The sequence below is a fragment of the Ambystoma mexicanum genome, chromosome 4q (genome assembly GCF_040938575.1).
Source record: "Ambystoma mexicanum isolate Mex_15411 chromosome 4q, UKY_AmexF1_1, whole genome shotgun sequence".
In the NCBI taxonomy this organism is placed as follows: Eukaryota; Metazoa; Chordata; class Amphibia; order Caudata; family Ambystomatidae; genus Ambystoma; species Ambystoma mexicanum.
Genome location: NC_090928.1, coordinates 756,577,735 through 756,593,073, shown reverse-complemented (window position 1 = coordinate 756,593,073; position 15,339 = coordinate 756,577,735). Strand labels below are relative to the sequence as shown.

The 15,339-nt window shown below is 48.8% G+C and overlaps 1 protein-coding gene across 2 annotated transcripts in view; it reads left to right on the top strand.

Moving 5' to 3' along the window:
- The window catches only part of ESF1 (ESF1 nucleolar pre-rRNA processing protein homolog), a 906,650-nt gene that overhangs the window by 22,044 nt on the left and 869,267 nt on the right, over window positions 1–15,339 (top strand). For both annotated transcript variants that reach the window (XM_069608338.1, XM_069608339.1), the window contains exon 2: window positions 5,937–6,634. In XM_069608338.1, coding sequence (XP_069464439.1) covers window positions 5,974–6,634 — 661 coding nt within the window. In that variant the 5' untranslated portion in view covers window positions 5,937–5,973. The remainder of the gene's footprint in view (window positions 1–5,936; window positions 6,635–15,339) is intronic.

The following is a 15,339-nucleotide window of genomic DNA, read 5'->3' as shown; positions in this document are numbered from 1 at the left end:
TCCCTTCCCCCCTACAGGACTCACTCCCTTGTGCACCCCCTCCTCAAGGAGCGATCTGCCGATCCTTCCTCTACAGCAAATGTAAGGAACTCATGGTGGCAACAGTAAAGACAGACACAAGTGATCACAGTTCAACGGTGTTTATTAAACTGTATAAATGGGTGACAAAAACACCTAATCTAAACCTAAATCTAAGATGGGAGCAAGCTACAACTATCAAAGAATAATAAGGCAGTCCTAGTGGTGTCTGGTCAAAATAAAAAGGGCCAATACTTAAAAAAAATATATATATATTGCCAATCCTTACCGCTAAGTTTCAAAATAGTGGGGGATAATGTTCACCAGAAAAGAAAGAAGTATTCACAAATGTTAAGTCAGGATGGTATAGCTGGAGTCTCCCTTCCCCAAGTTTTTAGCACGGACAAGGTAGGACTCCTAAGCACAACACACAACTGGGCTTCTCCAGCACAAAGTTACAGTTCATTTCAGCGATATCTGGACCTTCGCTGGCCAAGTCTCTTTCATACAAAGTCTCTTGTGTCCGAGGGTCTGATGTGTCAAAAATAGCTAAATTCTTTTCGTAATCTTTTACGTTGGTTGATGGCTCTTCACCCCTGGATCCCCCTCGACCGCGTTCCGATCCTTTCTTAATGTTATCCTCCCTAAGTCGGGTTCACTATGGCCAGATAAACAGTTCGCTTTGCTTTATCACAATGTGGGACTCACTTCCCTTAACCTTACACCTGGCTTCCCCACGTCGATGTTCACATAGCCATTCTAAATAGTTCACGATTTTATTATCTCATCAGAAAGCGGGATTCCCTTCCCCTAGCTTTCTTTACGGCATCCCTCTGTTGGGTTCACACTTGCCACAGGTCATAAGAAAATCACTCTAGACCCCCTAGGTTCACTTATTACCGAAGTCCGGGTCTCAGCCCCCAGCCAGGCTTCACGCAGTTCTATTAACACAATGTTCTCAGGGTTGTAACTGGTCACCCTAATTCGTAGGCATCCCTCATTCAGGTTCACATTTGGCCCGAATAACAAAATTCACTTTGTTTTCTCAGCCTGCCAAAAACCTTCAATTGTACAAGCGGTTTTGCTTGACCCTTGTAGGACCACTTTGATCTCTTAGGCCAGCCTCTCCTAGGGCATCTTGGTATTTGCAGTTTCAACAAATGGGACCAGCCAGAGTCCTTCGAATGAGCGCCCACGCGGCACCGGACTTCTCTGCTGCTGGTCCTTCACTAGGTTTTCTTAAAGTTCAGGTCTCCCTCTTCCGGGCTCAGGCCTTCTCACTCTCAGGGTCTTCCTCTGCCGGGTGCAGACCCTTTAGTTTTGGACTTTCAGTCCCAGAATACATTGCAGTGTATTTTGCTCCTACTTCAAAGCTCCCCAAAACGGCACTCCATGGCTTTGGGAGCTGCAGGAGCTTCAATGGGGATGTGGTCTGAGGTCAGGGCTTCATCGCCTGCCCCTCAGAGACCTGGGCTTGCCTGCTGGGCCCAGGGGAGGAGTGCTGGTGTGGCACCGGCAGGATATCCCAGTTGCCCCTGATTTTGCCTCTTGGAGGTACAGGTCTTTACGCTCACTGCAGCCTCTCCTGCATTCAAAGGTCCAGTGTGGTGGTTCCCTCCTCCAGCTCTCCCACGGTCTCTGCAGCTCAACTGATCTTCCTCTGCCGTCTCGACACCTTCCAGCATCCCCAGCTCGCTCAAAGTGGGATCTCCTCCGCCTTTTATACTTCCTGGGAATCTCAAGTGGAGTCAGGTGTGAGTAGTTAGAAAAGGAGGCCTGACCTTGCCTGGTCTCATTAGCGGGACAGTCCAGTTTTCATATGGCATACTCTTTCTTCTGTTTCTCAGTGGTGCTGTGTGAGATCTTCATTCTTTCAGCTCCCCTCTTCCTCGTCTCAATGTTTGTAGAGAAAGCCAGTGTGGAGGGAATGTGGGAGTTCTGGTTTTTCTGATTAATTAGGGAAAAACTGTGTTTGGTTTTGCCCAAATAAACAGGGTGAGTGTGTGACGGTAAATAAATGTGTCGGTGTCGTTTTACAGAAATGTATGGGGGCATAATGCAACTGGTTTGACAATATTCTATTTCAACTGAAGGAATATCGGTTAGGGGCATATCTGAGACCAGGGGGATAGTCCTGCGGTTGTAATACGCAAGATAGTAATTTCAATTTCTTTCTCCTGGTTCTCTCGCACCTCCTTTCTGAGTTGGTACTTGTTGGAATTAGGGGGTATGGGGACAGGATTTAGAATAACCTATAAAGGTGGAGCAAGTAGCGAAAGAGGGGAAATGCCGCGTCTCGCCATCGGATGTCTCACCCCCATTGCCTGAGGACCCTTCTCCCATGTGCCACCTGAGAAAGAGATCCCCAGGGTTCAGACAGTGAGACACCTTCAGGTTTCACACACAAACTACTGCCCAATCTCTATCACTCCTTTCCTCGGCAAACGCCTGGAAAAGCTGGCCATTTCCCAGCTTACTTTCCATGCTGAATCTGTTGGTTGTCTCCATGACCACAAGTCTTGCTTTAGAGCAGCCAGAAGCACGGAAACTGCTCTCGTGAACACCTGTGAAGACTTGCTCTTTCTGCACGCTAACCTTCCTTCTTCTTCATTCCCCTTGATCTATCCTCTGCTTCCGATACGGTCAACCACGCCATCCTGATCAATCGTCTCCGTGACAACCTGGGCATCACATGTCAGGTCCTAGCCTGGTTGACCTCCTTTCTCTCCGATCGACCCTCCCAGGTCCAAATTGAGTCCTTTCTCTCTACCACCTCTCTCTACATGTGGTGTTCCCCCAGGGCTCTAACCTCTCATCCTGGCTCTTCAAACATTACTTGGCAACTCTGGCCCACCTCATCTCTACCTTCCGTTCTAACTTTCAGTGCAATGCGGATGACACTCGGCTCTCCTTCAGCCTCCTCTGCTCTCTCGCTCATACCTGACTGTCTATCTGCGATTCAGGAATGGTGTGCCTCCAATGATCTCTGCCTTAATGCCAGTAAGACTGAGATCCTTCTCATTGTGACCCCTGCTCCCGCTTTCCCTCTGGCCTCCCACCCTGGTCCCTCTACCCTCATCTTCCTGTGAGGCGAAGAACCTTGGGGTCATCTTCGACTCCACACTCTCCTTCTCTTCTCACATCTCTGACATCTCTAAGAAGTCACACTAACTACTGCACCTCCTCAGTGGTATTCTTCCTTTTCTCACTTTCCCCCAAAAGCTCACTGCTCTGGAGCCCTAATGATTCTCTATAGGCTGGACGACTGCAACAGCCTCTTTCGAAATCTGCCTGCCACTACTCTTCGCCCTAACTAATCCAGAACAGGACTGCAAGACTTGTCCTTGGCCTCAATGCCAGGGATCGTATCTCTCAGACCCCGGAATCTCTCCCCTGTCTCCCGGTGGCTGCAAGGATGAAGTTCAAGACCCTCTGCATCATCCACAAGGCCTTTTGGTGCTGGGTACCACACTACAGCCGACTCTCTCTTCCTAAGAATCTTCCTTCTCGAGCCCTCTGCTCATCCACCTCCAACTCTCTGAGGGTCAGACGCTTCTCCAGGCAGAGAGTGGGGGGTAGATCTCTGTCCTCGACTAACTGGTTACCTGGCCACACACTGAAACTTACTGGCACCAGGCACTTGCACGACCAGTAGCCCCTTGCACTGCCTCCGGGCCTCCCACCAACTTAGATACTGTATTTGCAACCCTACACTCCCCTGCATCCATGCACCCGCCCCCCCCCCCTCCGTCTCCCTGTGGGACTTCTCCTCTTACCTCCCCCTCGCACATGTACGATCTGAATGACACAAGGCCTAGTAAGATTGTTTTTGTTAGCCCTCTGTCTACCCTTCCTTGTCTTGTTGCGCCTAGAAACACTGCAGAAAAGTCTGCAACGGAAAACTTTGCATGAGAAATGTGCAAACAACAAAGGTTCGCACATTTCCCATGCAAACACGCATTCAAATCCCCTAAATACCCACATCCCCGCCCACACCACTCCCCCACCCACACCCTCAACACACCCCCAGCCCCAACAAAAGCAAACCCTACTTACCTTTTTTACACGCTGAGTCCCTGCCGCACCAGTTCCCTTTCACTTCCGTGATTGGGAACCGGTGCAACAGGGTCCTTTTCTTTTTTTTTTTTTTTTTCGGGAGCTGCAGGGGTGTCCCCCGCAACCCCTGCTCACTATACCACACAGTATAGTGAGCGGGGTGTTGCGGGGTCACCCCTGCAGCCCCCGCAGTCTTTTTTTTTTTACATATACTTACCTACAATGCTACCACCAAAGGTTCAAACTTTTGGTGTTCGAACCTTTGGTGGTAGCATTTTTCGGACTTTTTGTACGGTCAGACCTTTTTTTTCGGTCCGATCGTACAATTCTGTACAGGCGCGTTATAAATGATTTATCATAACACAGACATAGGGAAACAAACTACAACCAAATAAGTGATGGGTGGAAGGTTTTGAATAAATCTGAACCACTGGCATTGCTCTGGGGAACCTTCCACACCACCGTTTTAGCTCGTCTGCGCCATTGCAAAAGGGGTCTAGCCATATGCAAATCCAGGTGCAAATCTTCAGCCTCGGGATCCATGCCTCTTATGCAGAAACCCAGCCAATCGGCACCCGTGCATCAATCACTGGTTCCAGGCAGGCACAGCAGAACACAAAGAGCAGTGGAGTTTCGGAGTCCTACCCCGTTTCTTGTCCTCGGACACAATGGAGCCTTGGCACGCTTCACTTTGGGATCCTGCCGAAGACAATAGTCAAATCAGGACCTCCCCCACCCAGCACGGCAGAAGGGACAAGCCATCTTAAATTGGAAAAAAAGAATACTGTCCCCATTTTAGGTCAAAGGGTGACCCTTCTGTGCACTACTGCGGCTGTGAGCCTGGGAGTTAAAATGGCACAACCACTGTCACCAACCATTCAGATTAGCCTTGTCACTGTAACCATAAAGGTACAGAACGAGTGAGAAAGGGGGGTACAGTGTAACCCCCTCAGATTAGGTGGGGTGTGCTGATCTCACAATATAAAAGATAGGAAGGATAAAATATCCCCTAACAGAAAATACAAAGGGCACATAGAGTGCTATGTGCTGCAAAAGTCACAGATAGATACCTTAAAACCTGGAGGAAATCAACTCCAAGGAAAAAGGTATAAAAAGAAATACAAAAGTATCCCAAGGATTGGGTTAAAAGAATGAGTATGTGTGATAAAAGATTCCAGCTCACTCGGATGAACAGACCAAAAATCCAGTAGTCTAGCAAAAAGGTGCTGGGGGCCTTACACGTAGAGGAGATTGTGAAAATTACCTAACCTGTAGTATGAACATTTTAAAAGTCTAAAAATTCCCTCTTTTCTTGGGTCAGCCTTGATCCCCCCCCACCGCCCTTAATGCACCTTCTTTATCAGACCTGTTCTAGAGTGTCATTGTTTCTCTCTTTTTTTCAACCATTCCCCTCCTCCCCCTGCCTTCCTCTTTTTATCATTCCTCTTCTCACACCTGCCTGGTTGTGAACAGAAAAACACCCTCTTCAATATGAAAAAGCCAAAGCTAGTGGCTTTTGCAATGCTTGATATACACGTGTTTGTAATACGAGTGCAATAGATTTCGTCCCGCTGAGAATTAGACAAAAGTAATAATCAGTGGTCGTAATAAGGGAAACATTGCCAATTTGTATTAACCATTTTTTTTCTTGATATTTAGGAAGTGTGGTTTTCTTTCTGTATTTATATTTCTGTATTGTTAGACCCTCTGATTGTGGGCTTGCTGTCTGATCTTTCCTCATTTCCTACTGTTCATTATAGTTCTTCTGTAGTCTACAAGTTTTAACATTGACCCTAAATCAAGATGATATAATAATGTCAAATGATGAGATGCAACAATACTTTCAAAAATTTCTATTTTAGGTATCCGAAGATTTGTTTGTTTCCAAAGTATTAAAAAATGGCATCATCCAAGGATGTAATAAATGACCAGCGGTTTAGCCGGGTCACAAAGGATCCCAGATTTTGGGAAATGCCTGAAAAGGAGAAGAAAATTAAGATTGATAAACGGTTTCAAGCCATGTTTGACGACAACCGGTTTAATCTGAAATACACTGTGGATAAAAGAGGAAGACCCATGAACCACAGTACCGTGCAGGATATGAAACGATTTTATGACCTAGCAGATTCTGATGACTCCGAACACGCAGAAATGACTTGCGCTGAGATCTCACAAAAGCTGAAAAAGAAGAAAAAGAAAAAAGCTGAAGGAAATGTTGACTCTGAGGAAAAGGAATCACATAGCAAGCCCAAGAAGGGTAAAAATAAGGGAAAGATGGAAGACTTGCTTTTTTCAGACTCTCCGAAGGAAGCGCAGAAGAGTTTCACAGAAACAAGCATTACCAGAAAAACAGTTTTAAACAAGGACCATGAAAAGACGAATTCTCCTTTATCGCAATCAAAAGGTGTCCAGAAAGTTGCCCAGAAAGGGACAAGGGATATTAATGTTGCTTCTTCCGATTTGTCGAAAGAGAGACAGAAAAAGTTTCCAGATGCAGCAAGTCCTAAAACTGGGAAATTGATGAAAGAAAAGCATCCAAAGGAAAGGAAAATCGAATCAGGTCAGTTTGATTAGATGCAATATGTTCTAGTTTAATCATTCACTTCAGTCAATGAGAAAGCATTTCTGCTTAATGGCTCAATAATGATGACTGGAATAAGGCACTGTGGGTGAAGTGGCTGTCTGGAAAAATAATCTAGTCGGGCACAGTAGTCTCCAACTATTCATTTGTACTCCAAATATGGGTCAATGCTTACTAAAACGCACACCAAAACATGGAGAAAGAGGCTCGGGCAAGAAATGCAGCAATAAAGGCATTATGACCCTGACTTTGTTGAGCCATTACCACAACAAAGGTATTAATACCCTAAGCAGCCAATTTGTATCTCTCACAAACTTGTGTTTGAAGCTCAAATAATGCAGCTCAATGCAAATAAATCTGCTTTGAGTTGCACCATGTTTTGCCATTCCAGCAGCCCATGCAATCTCTTGACTTCCCTCTTTCATCCTGGACAGGACTTTATTAGTGATTGTATGCAAATTATCCTTCCTGTTTGTGGTCATCCCTATCAAATAGCTGAAATCCTTCTTTGTAAAACTCTGGATAATTGTCTACTGATAGTAAGGGAACCACTAATGCTTCTAATTAACAGCAACAATATCTCGCTGAGCTTGGGTTGCGGATGTGTTACAGAGCTGCTCCCCTAAATGTTAAAAGCTATAATCGACGTGTGCAATACATGGAAAATAGTTTAGGCACGCCCCTGGAAGACTCAGAATGTCGGAGAACCTGTATGAGTACAAAGAGGGGCCCAGCAAAATGGATTTTTTTTCGGCTCGGCTAAATGTGTACTGATACAGATAGCTAATGTTCAAGGTGTAGATATCATCAGGCCACTTTCCTCTACATCTGGTGGGAATATTCAGGTTCCATGTGATAATGTCCGTACAAAAATGTCGTCTGACAAAAATGGCTGTGGTTTGCAAGGACATTATCACATTGAATATGTAGGGGGACACCTCTGCAATCTCCAAAACCTTTTTTTTGTTTCAAGGGAGGTGGGGGACACCACTGCAACCCCCACACACCCTTGACCCCATATATATGGTTACCATGGGGATATGAGGATAATATTACCGGACACCAATATTCATATGTTCAATCCTTTTTGAGGTATGTGGTTGGGTTAGCAGAGAGTTTCTGTGGCTGAACGGTGAGTTTATTAAACTATGTCTGCTTGGCCTAATAACTTTCAAAAAGAAGAGTACATTGGTGTCTTAAGTTTGTATTGCTTTCCCTCACATTGGCAACGTGAAAAATTGCAATGCAATGGAAGAAATCCTCTCCATTACTGTTGTGTGGACTAAGAATATGGTTAAATTGGCAGCACTCAAAAGAGAGAAAATAATTCATTAAAATGTTTGTGGGGCACCACAGTACAATCTATTTTATCTATCTGGTACTCCTATCTTTATGCTGTATTGTTGTCCCCTGATCTTAGGTCTCCCTAAAGATCGTACATTATTGCAGGTTTGTCAATATGAAGGACACACTTCTCTTTGTAAATGCTGTGGTCTAATGTGCAGTGCCTAGGAATAGTATAGGGATCTATATAGTTTTCAAGAGATAACTAAACTCTACCAACCACTGTAATGGAGTCACTGTTTTCGTACTGACTCTCACACGGCTATTAATCTACGCTAATCTGCTGTTTTCTTTTACCTGCAATGATTGATGATTGTTACTATAACATGGCAATAGGCCTGTTCAATATTAAGCCTATAGATAGTAGTAATATTAGCAAACCGCGTCCATTGAGTGACCCTTATGAGGTCTGCTAGTTTGTAGGTTCAGTCTCCTGAGCCTTTGTTGCTCACACTCATCAAGGAACAGTTCTATTTCAACGCTAATCCAGGCACCATATGGCTAACTTCAAAAGACAATATGATACCCTCTCGCTCTTTCTCCACTCCCATTATGAAATCCCCTCGTGGGGCAGATATGAAATGAATACAACATTTCATAGTCTGGCTTGCGAGAGAGACTACATGAGAAGCTAAGCTTTACCAAATTCTCCTACAGTTTGGTGCTGAGAAGGTATCTGATCTATTGATTTTGTCAGCGGTTTTATCAAGTTTGGACAAGTTACGTCATATATATATTGCTAGACAGTGAGTTTCTATACCTGGTAAGAAGCCTATTGAGTGGCAGAGATTCTGTCTTGTCCCTTTTTGGTATTTACGGCTTTGGGGTGCCCTTTGTTACTTTAACTCTGAAGTCCCTAGGGTCTCTGCTGATAGACAGACCATGTACGTTCTTTCCAGCTTAGCTAATTTTACCATGCTTTGTAGGCTAAGCAAACCTGAATGTGATTATGAAAGCCACTGGGAATGTGAATCATACATGTGTCCATGCATACTCCTACGTCCCGTCCCCTTTCCTCCATACTTCTGGGACATCTCTCCGTCCTGAGGGACAGGACTGGAGCACTTTGTAAAAAGCATCCACATTTTTTTCAAAAATGTGTCCCTCCTCTCTTTCCAGCGCGGGGCCCGGCACGCGGCCTTAACCCCGCCCACCTTGGCTCCACCCCGCGCATCGCCCATCAGTCCTTTTCTCCGCACGATCGGGCCGGACGCACTTGCATCCTCAGAAGATTTTCTTCCCTTTTTTTCCCCTCTCTGGCTCTCGCTAGCGTTCGTTTACTAGTCTGTCTATGTCTTTTAAACTAGATTTTCCAGACTGTTCATCGTGTCACTGTCGCTTCGCGAGGGCAGATCCCCATCCTCTTTGTTTAGAGTGTTTGGGTCCGGAACACCGTTGGGACTCCTGTTTTTACTGTGACTCCCTTTCGGTCCAGGCACTTCAACGTCGGTTGGAGCGGTGGGAGGAGGTGTTCGGATGGACTCCTCCTTCTCATTTTCAGGCGTTCATCGACGAGAAGAAAAAACGCCCGGTAAGTTCTTTAATTTTCAGAGCACCCCAGCCGGGGGATACCTTCCCGGGTTCCTCTCGAGCCGGGAGGGGCGTTGATCGCTCTGTTACCGGGGTTCGCCCTGAGGTGCATGTTGGGCCTAATAATTCTACCGGAGTTTTCTCCGAGGCTCTCCGTAAGGGGCCCCTCCTGTGGGGGCTGTGTGAGTCGTGGGGTACCGGAGCTTGCTCTGAGGCCGCTCTTTCGGCTTCCCTCAAAAACAAAACCGGGGTACCCCCCGAGGTCTTGGCTGGGCTTGAGGTTACCGAATGGATGTTCGAGGCCCGTGCCGTCAAGGCTTCTACCGGGCCTAGGTCCGCGGTCCCTCGTACAGAGGCTAAGGATACCAACAGTTCTGAGGGGCCGGGCAAAGCCCTGTCGGTGACAGCGCACCGTTCCCGCTCTTGTGGTGACACCAGATCTGTTGAGGGGGCAAAGAAGAAAGTTTCTTCTTTTACCGGCAGTGCCGAGGCTCTTCCTTCGAAGGCTCAATTGGCGGTTGGTATGTCGCAGAAACATTCCAGGCCTCATAGTACCGGCTCGGCCAAGGTTCCTTACGTTAAGGCTAAAATTAAGACCCCAGATCCATCGACGGGGACCCCTGCCTCACTTCCTCACGTGCCGCAGTTCCCCTCAAATGAGGACAAAATGGCGGCCGTTCCCGCCACGACCACGGCGGCCATTTTAGGTACTACCCCTACAACTACACCATCGGCCCCTGGTGTAGGGTTCGGTCCTTCGGGTGAACCTAAGGTCCCTTGTGCGCATCCTTACTGGCTGGTTTATAATTGGAACACCCGGATGCCTCTTCCGCACAAGGTTTCGTTGCCCGCGGGGGCGGCTCCCTTGATTTATGTGGATACGGCGGCGGAGGGGCCGGTGTGGCACCCTTGCCCGTTACGTCCCTGGATTTGTCCACCTCATGAGAGGCCTCCTCAGGTTCCGAAACAATCTCCTGAGGACGCCTTTTTCGGTAAATTTCATGCGCTAATGCGCACCGACCCCATAAGGGAATATGTCAAGGGGCTTTTCAAGGAGATATGTCCACCCGCACCTCCGGCTCCACCCGTTCCGACAGTGTTTTCGCCGGCGCCTCCCTTGCCCATGGTGCCTCCCCCTGCGCTTCCGCCTGTGCCACCATTGTCCCCAGTGGACAAGGCAGTGCCTGACACGGCTCAGCAGGATCCGGACCTGTCAGATGACCCTCAAGGCGATCAGGACAACGAGGACCTGCCCTGCTCTACCAGAGCTTTCCATGACCGGGTACTGGACATGATGAGCTTCTTAGATGTTCCGGTGCCCGAGGCACCTGCTCTGCAGGAGGGCGTGCTTTCTGGGGCGTTCACCTTGTCTCCTTTGGAGCGTACAGGCCTGTTCTTGCAGAAGGACGTTCTGGCCGAGGTCCGAAGAGTTTGGGAAAAGCCACACTCGGGACTTTTTGTAAATAAAAAGATTGACGCGAGGTACAGGCTACATTCCTTGGAAGAAGTGGCCTTGTCGTCTTGTCCGCCTCCCTCCTCCACAGTGGTGGCTGCGGCCACGTTGCAATCCAGACCTGCAGCTTTCTCCTCCGCGACGGAGACTCAGGTCTTGGGAAAGGAGGACAAGTTCCTGGACTCCCTAGGGAGGAAAATCTTTGCCAATTCGGCCGTGCAGCTCAGGCAGGCCAATGCAGAATTGATTTTGGCGGGAGCTAACCTGCGGATGTGGAGAGGTCTGTCGGAGTTTGAGGAGCACATTCCGGTCGAGAAGCTGGAGGATTTCAGAGGAGGCCTTTCCGATGCCAGGGTCTTGGCCCAGGATCTCCTGGAGGCTGCGGCTCATCACGTAGACACCTCGGCTCGGGGTCTGATGCTAGGGGTTGATACCTCGCGGCACGCATGGCTACATGCCACTAAGTTCTCGAAGGAGGTACAAGACAAGGTTCTGGACCTTCCCTTTGATGGTAAGGAGCTTTTTCACTCTTCTACTGATGTAGAGCTCACCAAAACCAAAGACAGCACTCAGACGGCAAATCATTGTCTGTTCTGGTTAAAGCTCCCTTCAAGGCTCAAAGGCCGTTGTCGCAAGGTCGACCTTCCTCTGGTTTTAGGGGTTTCCTCGACCGCAAAAATCGCAGAGTGGATACTCCTGCGGGGAATAACCGCTGTAGACGACAGCGTACGCGGTATTTCTCCCGCTCCTCAGCCTCCTCATCAGGTTCAGGTAGCACCGCCACCGATAAACCTGCCAAATGAGGGTTTTCCGCGCTCACACGAGACCCCGGTGGGAGGACGCATTGCGTCTCATTGGGAGGCGTGGCAGACCATCACAGAAGACAGATGGGTCTTGTCAGTCGCTCGAGCGGGCTTCCGCTTACCTTTACCCCCTACCCCACCGCTCAACCCTCCTTTTCAGCTGTCGGGCTCACCCTCCTTCAAGGCCGAGGTTCTGAAACTTCTGCTCCTCAGAGTTGTGGAACCCGTTCCCCTTGGGGAGCGAGGGGAGGGCTTCTACTCCCGGCTGTTTACAGTGCCCAAACCCAACCAGGCTGGCCTGCGCACCATCCTAGACCTTTCCCAGTTCAATCTTTTCCTACCCCAAGAGAAATTCAAGATGATCACACCCAGCCAGATACGCTCCTCCTTGCAGATGGGCGATTGGCTCAGCGTTGTGGATCTTCAGGACGTGTACATGCATATCCTGATTTGGAACCCACAAAGGAGATATCTCTGCTTCTCTTTGGGAGAGTAGCACTTCCAGTTTCGAGTGCTTCCTTTTGGCCTCAGCTCGGCGCTGCGTGTCTTCATGAAGATGATGTTGGCGAGTGCGGCCTAACTTCGTCTCCAGGGTATCCATGAGTATCCGTATTTGGACGACTGGCTCTTATGCCGGGGTGCGCCCCGAGGCCTTGGTGGGGCTTGGTTTGGCGTTTACGAACGGATGTTCGAAGCCCGCGTGAGTAAGGCTGTTACCGGACCTGGGTCCGAAGCCCCTCGTACAGAGGCTAAAGCTACCAACATTTCTGAGGGTCTGGCAAGGCCTTATCGGTGAAGGTTGTTTCTCACTGTTCCTGCTCTTGCGGCGACACCAGATCTGTTGAGGGGGCAAAGAAGGGAAATTCTTCTTTTACCGGCAGCGCCGAGGTCCTTCCTGAGAAGGCTAATTTGGCGGTTGGTATGTCGCAGAAACATTCCAGGCCTGATAGTACCGGCTCTGCCGAGGTTCCTTATGTTAAGGCTAAAGTTAAGACCCCTGATCCATCGACGCGGACCCCGCCTCACTTCCTCACGTGCCGCAGTTCCCCTCAGGTGATGACAAAATGACGCCCGTTCCCGCCACGACCGCGGCGGCCATTTTGAACGCTACCACTACAGCTGCGCCATCGGCCTCAGGTGTAAGGCTGGTTTCTCAGCCTTGTGCGCATCCTTATCGGTCTGTTTATGACCGGAATGCTCGGATACCCCTTCCGCACAATTTATTGTTGCCTGCGGGGTGGGCACCTTTGGTTGATCTGTCCATCCAGATATAGGAGTGGGCCATGCTTCATGGCGTCTGGCTGCTTGCGGTGCACATCCCGGGCCAGCTGAATGTCACAGCGGATGCCCTCAGCCGGCGGACAGTGGTCAGCTACGAGTGGGAGTTGAAGGCGGAGATCCTCTCATGGATTTTCTTTCGTTGGGGCACACCGGAGGTGGACCTCTTCGCTACGGCGGTAAACAAGAAGCTTCTTCGGTATGACTCCAGAGGGCGGCTGAGAGCCTCCTCTCTGGGGGATGCTCTCGAGATTCCATGGCACAACATGAGAGCTTACGCCTTCCCGCCTCTGCCTCTAGTTCATCGAGCTATTGGGAAGCTGAAGAACTCTGTGAACTGTTCCCTTCTGCTCATGGCCCCGTGGTGGCCGGCCAGTTTTTGGTTCTCAGAACTTCAACACCTGTCCGTGTTTCTGCTGATCATGTTACCAGTAACCCCAGATCTTCTTCATCAAGGGGAACAGCAGATGTGGCACCCCTCCCCACAATCGCTCAGCTTGGCGGCATGGTGCCTGAGTTCAAGTCTTAGAGCTTTTTAACTTGTCTACGGATAACATACGTATTATCCAGGCAGCCAGGGAACCCTCAACCAGATCCCAATACAGAAGTAAATGGCTCAGGTTCTGTCATTGGTGTTGGGAAAAGCAGTTGGATCCAAGGGTGGCTACGATTGACAAGGTGCTGTCCTTCGTGTCCTCCCTAGCAGAGTCGGGTGTTTACGTTCTGTCATGCAGAACTTACCTTTCAGCGGTTTCCGCTTATCTTGCTATAGACCAATGCTCTTATTCTCTGAGTAACCCGGTGGTTAAGAGGCATTTTGCAGGCTTGACACTCCTCTACCCTCCGGTTCGTAGTCCGCACCCGCCTTGGGACCTAAATGTAGTCCTGACGGCGCTGTGTCATAAACCCTTTGAGCCAATGGCTACGGTTGACCTCAAGTACGTGTCCTGGAAAGTGTCCTTACTGGTAGCCGTTACGTCAGCAAGGAGAGTGAGTGAGCTCCAGGCATTGTCGGTGGAGCACCCTTTTTTGGTCTTTCACAAGGACAAAGTAGTCCTTCTGACGAACCCAGCTTTCCTACCAAAAGTAGTGACCGAATTCCATCTGAATCAGTTGATTTCCCTTCCGGTCTTTTTTCCGAACCCTGCCTCGGAGGCGGAAAGGGTTCTACGCTGCCTGGATGTCCGAAGAGCTCTTAGGTTCTACCTTGACAGGACTTCCGAGCTTCGGAGCTCTTCCCAACTGTTTGTTACCTTCGGTAAGCCTCAGGGCAGGCCGGCGTCTAAGGCATCTATTTCCAGATGGATTACCGCCTGTATCACGGAATCTTTCACCGTCCAAAAGCTGAAACCTTCTAAAGGTATCCATGCACAGCAGGTGCGAGGCAAGGCAGCCGTGGTTGCTTTTCAGAAGTATGTTCCCTGGGAGTCCATCGCTAAAGCGGCTACTTGGGCCTCCCCATCTGCTTTCTGTAAGCATTACTGCCTCGATATGAGCTCTAGAGCTGACGCTCAGTTCGGCCGGGCTGTGCTGAAGAACCTGTTTCAGTAAGGGGTATTTCCATCCACCCATAGTTCCTGTAAGGAGTGCTTGGGAATCTCCCATAAGTATGGAGGAAAGGGGACGGGACGGAGGAGTATTACCAGGTTACTCACCATAGTGACCACCTTACTCCTAGTCCATAGTCCCCTTTCCTCCATACGCCCGCCCGCAGTCCCCCCTAATAAGGTTCCTCTGTTATTGCTAATGGGTCTTTGACTCTGCGATAGAAAAGAACTGATGGGCGATGCGCGTGGTGGAGCCAAGGTGGGCGGGGTTAAGGCTGCGTGCTGGGCCCCGTGCAGGAAAGAGAGGAGGAACCCATTTTTGAAAAAAATTTGGATGCTTTTTACAAAGTGCTCCGGTCCCGTCCCACAGGACGGAGAGATGTCCCAGAAGTATGGAGGAAAGGGGACGGGACGTAGGTAATTCTTTGAAAGTGTCTAGAAGAAAACCATGGATACCCCATTCTCTACTGAGAGGAGGAAAATGTAAGCTTTGGAGAAACTCAGACATTATGTAGTGTAGCCCAGAAAAGCTCAGCATTTTGGTATTGATTGCTGAAAAGGGAACGAAAGTTGTTTGATAAAAGATGAGTTGAGAATTTTTGGGGAAATGACCAGTGTAAGAAATGAGGATTAGAGTTAACAAGAATGGGAATAATAAAATCAGGATTTAGGGAAAGTGAAACATTGACCATTTTGACTCGCAGGGACCGCATTGTACATGGTTTGGTA